Source organism: Bombina bombina, chromosome 7 (genome assembly GCF_027579735.1).
Source record: "Bombina bombina isolate aBomBom1 chromosome 7, aBomBom1.pri, whole genome shotgun sequence".
In the NCBI taxonomy this organism is placed as follows: Eukaryota; Metazoa; Chordata; class Amphibia; order Anura; family Bombinatoridae; genus Bombina; species Bombina bombina.
This window is the reverse complement of record NC_069505.1, coordinates 601,631,537-601,642,069: the sequence shown is the minus strand read 5'-3', so window position 1 is coordinate 601,642,069 and position 10,533 is coordinate 601,631,537. Positions and strand designations below refer to the sequence as shown.

Below are 10,533 nucleotides of genomic sequence, written 5' to 3'. Positions count from 1 at the left end.
GTATGGGCAGGAAAATGGAAAATGAGATTTAATACGGGAAAATGCAAGGTTCTACATTTTGGAAGTAAAAATAAGCAGGCAACATATTATTTAAATGGGACAAGACTTAGCCAAACACAGGAGGAAAGGGATTTGGGGGTAGTAATAGATAACAAGCTAAAGATGGGTGCACAATGCAGGGCAGCAGCTTCAAAGGCTAATAAGATACTAGCATGTATTAAAAGAGGCATTGACTCAAGGGAGGAAAGCATAATTCTGTCACTATATAAAGCCCTGGTAAGACCTCACCTTGAGTATGGAGTGCAGTTCTGGGGACCAATCGCATAAAAAGATATTGCAGAACTAGAAAAAGTCCAGAGAAGGGCCACAAAGCTAATAAGGGGATTGGAGAATTTAACCTATGAGGAGAGGCTAGCCAAACTGGGTCTGTTTTCTTTAGAAAAAAGGCGCTTAAGAGGTGACATGATTACTTTATATAAATATATTCAAGGCCCATATACAGAGATGGCAGAAGCTCTGTTTATTCCAAGAAAATTGTTTGTGACCAGAGGTCACAATATAAGGTTGGAGGAAAGGAGATTTAATCTCCTGCAACAGAAACGTTTTTTCACTGTAAGAGCAATAAAATTGTGGAACTCATTACCAAAGGAGGTAGCGAATGCCAATACCCTAGATACATTTAAAAATTATTAGGATACATTTCTGTCTATAAACAAAATTCATGGATATGATTGCTAGTATTAAATGGGTCACCTTTTAGTGGGATTATTTAAGCTTAAATGGAGCTTTTTGTATATATTTTAGATTTGTATAGGTTGAACTCGATGGACTTCGGTCTTTATTCAACCTCATCTACTATGTTACTATGTATATTAACTTGATACATTAGTCCCTAAGGGGCTTAATACACAATTGAATTGGCACTGCTATTTATAGCTGTTTAGCCACTTAAGATATAGATATTCCCTACATATGATGGGAATCTATAGTCCTCTCCAATTCCTCTATATCCATATCCACACATTATTGATAGATAGTTTATGTTTAGATTTATATCATTAGTCTGGATGAATTATACGCCAGAGAGGCTGCTACATATATAGTCAGTCTAGGCAACCTTACATGCACAGACAGTCAATATAAGATCATTTACATTTATTGCATTCTTTACAACTGCATCACACTATGGCCTTATTATTAATTTTAGGATTATCATCTACAGGATAGTGATAGCAGCTTCATATCATCTTGGATTCTTTATATTTTTAATTTCCCTTCTTGCTTTTCTGAACATTATGATATATCCCACATAGTTTTTTATGACATGGTTAATATGACACTTTTCCTAAATAATAGATGAGTCGTAGCCATACGTTTTTTTCCCTTTTTACCATTTTTTCTTTTTACGGCTAGCCATATACTTTAAGAGTCTGCCCAACTGATATATAACAGTCCTTGTTTTTAACTTACACTTTTACCGCAATTCACATATAAGACAAACACAAAAAGATTGATATACACTAAATTGACACTGAGCAGATTTCACATACCGCATTAATTAAGGCATCACTATATTGCCCATATAGTTTAAGTTTGTGTTTTTGATGTGTCTAAATTTTCGTTATATCACTATGGTAACTGCTTTTTGTTTACTGATTATTGTCCAATAGGAATAAGGCGGGCAGCCAGAACTCAACGTGATGACGTCAACCGTCACTTCCGGTTTCGGCATGGCGTGCACACGGGGGAAGGCGGCCTGCATTATGCTAGCCCACATAAAGATTATTAAATCAAAAAGCGTGTGGAGTGTGAGTCCCTACTGTGTACAAATCACAGCAACATAATACAGTTTAAATGGAAGTCCACTGGAACCCAGAGCCAAACAGCAAATCTTTCCCCAAATGTCCCAACCGGTAGGATAAATGACTGTCAGCGTGTCAAAGTGTCAAAGGGATCGGCACCTTACTCGTGCCCTCTTACCCTGCACCTGGGATTTTAAGGCTTGTCCGGAACCGGAGACCATCACCATCTGTGAGAGTAAGTGAACTCCGAAGCCTCCTCCGCCTCTGTTGGCGTCCGCAGCCTGTGTGATTCCTCAGATGCCCGGCACTTCCGGGATGACATCACTATCAAAGGGGAGTTACGGATTAGTTCCTCCAGTGTGTTGTATAGCAGGACCTCGGCGTCGGATCTCTGGAATGTGCAAGCAGTGCATTGAAGAAAGTTTTGATCCACGCCAGGGATTGGTATAAAAGATATAAACTTTATTGGATCATTTTAAAACACAATGAAGGTTTTGGCAGCAGATTGAGTGAGCGCAGCACCTGGCTTACGCGTTTTGGCATGAAAGCCGTAGTCATAGCCTGTGGTGCTGTGTTCCACTCTACTATTTTAAAGCTGATTCGCTCAATGGTTGATTACAAATTAAAAACACTAGAATGCGCTCACTGGGTTTGATATTTAACTGTTGGAAGCCCAGACTGAAGAGATGGAACGTTAAGAAAGAGGGGCAAAACAAAATAATCTATATACAATAATAAAATGTAAACATTGGTAGTAATGAGAAACAGAATGGTACAGATATATATAGTTAATTCATGAGGTATAATACCTAAAAAAAAACACAATATAGGCACATAAAATGTTATTGAAAATAGATACTAGTGTTCGAAAATAAACAATTGATGTGTGTATGCAGTGGTATAGGGGGAAAGACTGCAATGTAATTGAACACAAAATTGCATTCACAAAAATATATATATACAAAGTCTATACAACCTCCAAATGACCACCTGCCTATAATGAACTGATACATGTATAAATAAATAAATACATACATAACAAAAGCCTATGTATTGATAATGCATTCATGATAATACCTGTGTACTGAAATATAGAAAATGATAAAACAGAATAGTGCCATCCAAAATAATTTCCCACTGCAGTTAAATATTTGGCATTAAGGTATGGTTATAAAATATTTGGAAAGAGAAGGATGGCATGGACGCTGTGACCTGGGGTGGATGAATCAGAAATATAGGAAGATCATATGATATAATACACTGACTAAATTCTGAAAGTGTGTGACAAAGTTGCATGCAGGACAAAATAATGTCATAAGGGGAGGGGGTGGGAGTTTCAACTCCCTATCCCTCACCAGCGTATCAATGACAAAACTAATAATGGTGTATAAAAATGGACTACACTAATGTTAATGCTCAGGGTACCACTAGTGCAGAAACTCATGGGGGTGGGTACTGAACTTAAATGGGACAAAACTGAATAATCATTCCCAAAAATTAATCATGTCAAACTTGGAGTTCAGACCCTTTGGAACTCTGGTTTCCAACCTGAATATCCAAAATATTTCTCTTTTTGCTAAGAGCTTATCCAGGTCCCCTCCATGTTTAAGTAAAAACACTTTCTCGATGGCACACCACTTGAAGGTATTAAGGCTACCATCATGTTTCCTTGCGAAATGCTATACTAATGGGGTAGTTGCCTTCTCCACACTAATGTAAAAACAAAAATGAAGCAGCACCACCAAACAGCGTTTCTTCAAGGTGTTTTATTCAGCTTGAGGAGAAGCCAGACCCAATGAAGTTAAACAACAACGTTTCGGACACAGTCCTTAGTCATGTATGGCTAAACTATACACATAATCATCTTTAAATACCCTCCTAGCCACACCCACACACCCACACACCTGTGAAGTTTGTACATTCCAAATTAACCCCTTACATACCACTCCAGGTGTTTGGTGGTGCTGCTTCATTTTTGTTTTTACATTTGTATTTGTGGGTTCTGGCAGGAACCTTGATGCTGGCACACCTTTAAACATTCCCTGTGCTGGATATATGACTATTTTGTTGTGACTACTGCCTTCTTTGCACGGGAATATGGAAATTGGACAGGAGAGCAATGAGCCTAAGACCTTTGGCTATTCTGACATGGAAGCCGCCAGGATCACTACATTGACCCGGGGCTCCAGGGACTTTTTAAAATCTTCACCCACTCAAACTGTGAGTAAGAAATTGGAGCATTTGGAAAAGAAACATGTGGCATTTGAATTACACGCTGTTACATTAGCTGAATACCACAGAGTAAAACGTATACCAAGAGTGCTGAGATTACACTTACGCCCCACACTGATGCAAGATAATACAGAATATTGCAATAAATTTGAAATGATATTAAATAAATGTTCGTTTGATATCATGGTCCTGACAGTTGAATGTTTGCAAAAAGAAATTGAGAATCAGAACGCTCAGATTGATACTATAAAACAAGACCTCCAAAATAACTTATCCCCTGAAGATATGGAACAACTACTTAAAAGCTTGGATGAACAGATTAAGGAATTGAAACATACCATCCAAGAACGTAAGAAGAAGAAGTTCTCTCGGGATGAGGAGGATTACACGACCGGAACGGTTTACCGGTGGGGCCGGGACTCGTCCGGCAGAATAAGCGGCACTTCCGGTTCCGGGTACAGACGCAGACGCACACATGGAGGAAGCGGACGTGCTAGCACACAAGGGTCAACGTCTGAGTCGATGTCGGGGGAATCCGACTTGGAGGCCTCAGGAAACGCCGTGGGGGCCGCAAACACAGACGGCGTAAAGAGAACAACAGCACTCCAGTAGAAAAAGATCAGAGGGAGAGGCGGTCAACGTGCAACAACCGACAATGATCAACATCTCTAAGGTACAAGTTACTGATGATGAGTTAACGATCCTAAATAAAGGACTCTCTTATTGCCCTCAGCAGGACTATGATCATTTAGAACTACAAAAAGATTTATATCGGTTTTTTAGGACTATTAAGCTCAAAAGTTTCTTTACAAATGTATCCCATTCTTCTCCTGATACAGCAGTGAGTAATGTTGATATGAATGCTGTGCAAAGGTTAAAGCTAAAAAGTTTTGGGTTATTTAACAAGAGTACATTCACCCCTACACAGGTAGGGGCCGGGGTCCAAAGCTTTATTAAATTGGTGGATAATGATGTGGCTGACATGTGTAGAAAACACTATAGCAAAAGTAGAAAACACCCTGTGAAACAAGGTTTAACTAAAAAAGAGTTGATTTCACTGAATGGGTTAAAAAATAATGAACAGCTTATCATTAAGGGGGCGGATAAGGGAGGGGCCACTGTACTTATGGATAAGGAATTTTATGTGAATGAAATAAAAACACAATTATTAGATACTGCTGTATATAAAAAACTGCATACAACCCCTGTTTTTAACATTCAGAAAGAGGTTGAAAATTGTGTTAATATTGCCGTAAAAAATGGGATAATTGATAAAGATATTGCAAAGTTTCTTTTAGAATCAGAGGCAGTTACTCCTGTTTTATATACACTCCCTAAAGTACATAAATGCTTAACTTCCCCCCCTGGACGCCCCATTGTAGCTGGAATGGGTTCTATCCTATCTAAAGTTTCCATTTTTTTAGATAAGGCTTTGAGACCACTGGTATTATCCAATTCCTATATTCAGGATACAAGTGATTTTATAACTAAATTGCAGAACCTGTCTATTGATGGGAATAGAGGCATACTGTTTAGTCTGGATGTAGCATCATTATATACTTCCATCTCGCATGAGGCTGGTATAGGTGCAGTCACCAAGGTTTTGAGTCAAGATTTAAAATTTTCACCATTACAACAAGAATTTTTGATCCAATTATTGAGGATTGTATTATGTTGTAATTATTTTTTATTTGGTGATGATTACTACCTTCAACTCCAAGGGACTGCTATGGGTTCCAATGTCGCCCCCACATACGCAAATATCTATATGAATATTTTTGAGGAATATTTTGTTTATAATCATCCATTGTTTTTACTATATGGTGCCACATGGTGGCGCTATATAGATGATGTTTTTGGTGTGTGGTTGGGCGACATTGGAACCCTTGAGAAATTTATTAATGATTTAAATTCTGCTACAACTAGAATTAAATTTAAACTGGTGTGGAGTGAGGAGAGTGTGGTTTTTCTGGATACTCGAGTATCAAAAACGCCACAGGGTCTATCTGTGGATTTATATAAAAAAGAAACAGACTGTAATACCCTCCTCCACTATACCAGTGCCCACCCTCCATCTCTTCTCAAATCTTTACCTAGAAGCCAATTCCTTCGGGTCAGAAGGATTGTGTCTGATGAAAATTTGGCCAAATTAAGATTGAGAGAGATGGGGGATCGGTTTTTAGCAAGGGGTTACCCTAAGGAATTAATTGAATCAGAACTTGAGTATGCTCTTGCCACAACTAGACAGTCCCTGTTAACTAAAAAGAATAAAGAGAAAAGTGAGATAAAGGGGACAGAAAAATCTGATAGATTGGTTTTTGTTAGCCAATATCCTCCTTTAAGTTTAAAGGTTCAGAAAATTTTATTAAAGCATTGGCATGTGTTGCAGACCTGTGAATCAGATGTTTTGGAGTTTTCTAAACCTTTCATGCCGGCCTACAAAAGAGGTAGAAATTTTAAAGATTCACTTGTTAGAGCAGATATTGGCCCCCTTAAAAAGAGGGGGGTACAGAGCTATATAGGCAAGAAAAACTGGGGGAATTTCCCATGCCTTGGTTGCTCTAACTGCAACAATATAATTAAAGGCCCCACCTTTAGTCATCCTAGGACTGGATATATGTTTTCTATTAAGGATTATTTTACATGTAACACAGAATATGTGGTTTACTTGATTAAATGTCCCTGTGGATTGGGGTACGTTCGTTGGAGAGACCTCCCGTAGTGTCCGTGAACGTATGGTTCAACATAAAAGTAGTATTAGGACAAAAAAACTTGATGCCCCTGTAGCGTGCCATTTTTTGTCTGCTGGACATAACCTTAATCAGTTAAGATTTCAAGTGATAGAGCATGTGCCAGTTCCTAGAAGGGGTGGGAATAGAGCCAAAATCCTTAAGAGTAGAGAAATGTTCTGGATAAATAAGTTGGGGACATTACACCCTAATGGGATGAATAGGGATTTTGACCTGTCTGTCTGCCTTTAAATATTATTGGATACAATGTTTTTTAATTTTTTCCTTTTCTCTTTTGTTACAGATGATTATGGATTTTGTTCTGCTAATTTACTTGATATATGTATGTATATTTAACTATACTTTAATATATATAAGGTGGTGTGTTTCACCTGAAAATTACTGAAATGTTTTTTTGCTGATAATTACCTGTGTACCTGGAGTGGTATGTAAGGGGTTAATTTGGAATGTACAAACTTCACAGGTGTGTGGGTGTGGCTAGGAGGGTATTTAAAGATGATTATGTGTATAGTTTAGCCATACATGACTAAGGACTGTGTCCGAAACGTTGTTGTTTAACTTCATTGGGTCTGGCTTCTCCTCAAGCTGAATAAAACACCTTGAAGAAACGCTGTTTGGTGGTGCTGCTTCATTTTTGTTTTTACATTTGTATTTGTGGGTTCTGGCAGGAACCTTGATGCTGGCACACCTTTAAACATTCCCTGTGCTGGATATATGACTATTTTCTTCTCCACACTAATGGTAGATAGGTGTTCTCTTATTCTCGAGTTCATGTCTCGAGACGTGAGTCCTACGTATTGTTTCCTGCACTGTGTGCATGTGATCAAGTATATCACATAACAAATTCTGCAGTTTAAACAAGAACGTATGTCATATGTGGTACCATTCACCATTGACTCAAATTCTTTGGTAACTTGAACGAATTCACAGGGGCGACAGTGATGGCTCCCACACCTGTACATACCCACCTGCGTGAGCCAAGAACTTTGCGTCCTTGGACCTGTCATTCTCAATTGCGTCGGGGCCAATAAGAAACCAAGTGTCTTACATTTCTTGTAAGAACACCTAATGCCTGTATCGACAACCTCTTTGAGTTGATCATCAGCTGCAAGAAGTGAGAAATTCTTTCTCACTATTTTGCAAATCTCCTGGTACTGTGAGCTGTATTCCGTGACAAAATTCAATAAAGTATATCTTTTATACCAATCCCTGGCGTGGATCGAAACTTTCTTCTACGCACTGCTAGCACATATAAAGACACAGAGTGGTGTGTACACTTGATTGTATTGTTTGAATTTGTCTGAGGACGGGGTCACTCCCTGAAAACGTTCACATGGAATAAAACATTTTTTGACACGAAAATTACGGCGAGTGCTCTCTTTGGCCTTTATATATGCTTATATACATATTTATTTTTGTGTTAATATGTTTATATACACATAGTTGCCAACATTTAAAAAAAAAAATTTAGGGACACTTTGCAGCAGAGCAAGCAAGCGGGTTACTGGAGTATTGACGACCTACTGTTCAACTGCTCCACCCACTCAGTTCTGAAATCAAAACACACCCATTTAGTATAATTTAGATTTATTATACAGATTACAGCACCAAGCTCTTACACCTACCCAGTCTCTGGAACACATTCTGGGCATATGGTTATTTTTACAACACAGCATCAAAATTAGAAAGGCAAATAATATGTGAACCCATTCAATAATAATAATATTCCATTAGGAATGAATTATATTTAAATAATACACTATATCTATTTATCATCTATCTATCTGTATATATGTATGTGTGCGTATATATGAGTGTGTGTGTGTATATATATGCAAACAACAAATGTGCAAAAGAGATTTTCAGGGACAAAAAAAATCCAGGGACATACAACAAAATCCAGGGACTGTCCCTGAAAATCAGGGACTGTTGGCAACTATGTATACAGTATATATATAAACACCTAAATATATATGTATATATTCATATACATACATATTTACATTTTGCTGTCCATCTCTGCACGACTTAACGCCTTCACTGCACAAGGTTTTCTGCAGTGTCTCATGGCCTATGAATGAGGCTCCGATTAGAAACTATGGCATTGCACTCTCGTGAGTGCGTTCGCATTGCTCCTAACTTGTAATACCAGCACTGGTATTAATGAGTTGAGCGCAAATATTACTCTCGCAAAAGCGATATTTTGCGCTCCACTCATAATCTGGCCCTTATTTGGTAAGAAGTGGAAATATTGTAGAATATGTGAGAGGATTTTTATGATATTGTGAGTTGTTTCTTCCATTCATAACTGTTGCTAGAAAACTATAGGTTTCCTGCAACAAAATCATTTGAGAGTAAAGGAATGGATTCAACCTACCAGTAACTAAACCAATGCACCATATATAGAACAAATGTGTAAGCAGTTGTGTATTTTTATTTAGCAGGGAACATTACAAAACCAATATGAGACATCATCAATTAGCTCAAAATATCACTAAGATGTAAATATATTTTATTCTCCTAGAAAAAAACACAAGTGTAAAAAACAGCACAGTATTGGAAGAATTCTATCTAAAAACATTTAATGTATCTGATAAAGAACAACTTGTGGTTGTCATTGGGGTTTTGCTGATGTATTTACTGGCTGTACTCGGAAATGTCACTATTGTCACACTTGTATCTCTGGTGTCCCAGCTGCAATCACCAATGTATTTATTCCTGTGCAGTTTATCAGTACAAGACATCATGTACGTATCTGCTATTTTGCCAAAGCTGTTGGCCATCACTATCACAGGTGACACCAGCATAACGTTCTCAGGCTGCATTACACAGATATTTCTATTTGCATTTTGCATTGCTTCTGAGTTTTTACTGCTGACCTCCATGGCTTACGACCGCTATGTGGCCATCTGTATCCCACTGCATTATCCTCTTATCATGAGCAAAACGGTGTGTGCTCTGCTTATCACTGTGTCTTGGTTTGGTGGACTCTTGAATGCATCTGCTTTCTCTTTGATAGCATCTCATTTAACCTTCTGTAATAAACAAGAAATCAACAATTTCTTCTGTGATGTAATAATATTACTGAAGCTCTCGTGTAGTGACATCACATATATTATGACTTTGTTTATACCATTAGAAGCCACAGCATTGGGTCTGTTACCATTTATACTTATAATGACTTCCTATATCTATATCATATCTACCATCCTAAAGATCCGATCATCATCTGGAAGACTGAAGACCTTCTCCAGCTGTTCTTCCCATCTCACAGTTGTTGTACTCTTTTACGGAACTTCTATTAGCTTGAACATGAAACCTAAGTCGGAAAATTCTCTGGAAATAGATAAACTACTATCCATAATTTACACTGGCATGGTTCCCATGGTAAATCCGCTGGTTTATAGCCTGAGAAATAAAGAGGTTTTGAAGGCCATGAAAAGTTTTTTGAAAAAGTTTCAGTAGATACTAAACATTATCATGTGCTGTTATGGGCTCGATTACAAGTGGTGTGTTAACTTTTCTGCTCAAATGAAAAGGGGGTTTATCATGGCTCTTTGACTGAGAGCAATTTAATTGCTGGATATCGCTACTTGAGAGATCTTGTTAACTGTTATGCGAGACAAAAAAGTGGCATATATTTGTACATATGTATTTGTTTATGTATTTATATGTGTATATATGTTTTTACAGACATATACACATATAAACACATAAATATATATATAATAAGTGCATTGGAGCCCTTT

General features: G+C 37.8%; 1 protein-coding gene across 1 annotated transcript; it reads left to right on the top strand.

Moving 5' to 3' along the window:
- The first annotated feature begins 4,689 nt into the window (after positions 1-4,689).
- Positions 4,690-10,249, top strand: LOC128636673 (olfactory receptor 1496-like). The gene is made up of 2 exons (XM_053689663.1): positions 4,690-4,942; positions 9,309-10,249. The coding sequence occupies exons 1-2, from the start codon at positions 4,690-4,692 to the stop codon at positions 10,247-10,249; spliced, it is 1,194 nt and encodes a 397-aa protein (XP_053545638.1).
- The last annotated feature ends 284 nt before the right edge of the window (positions 10,250-10,533 follow it).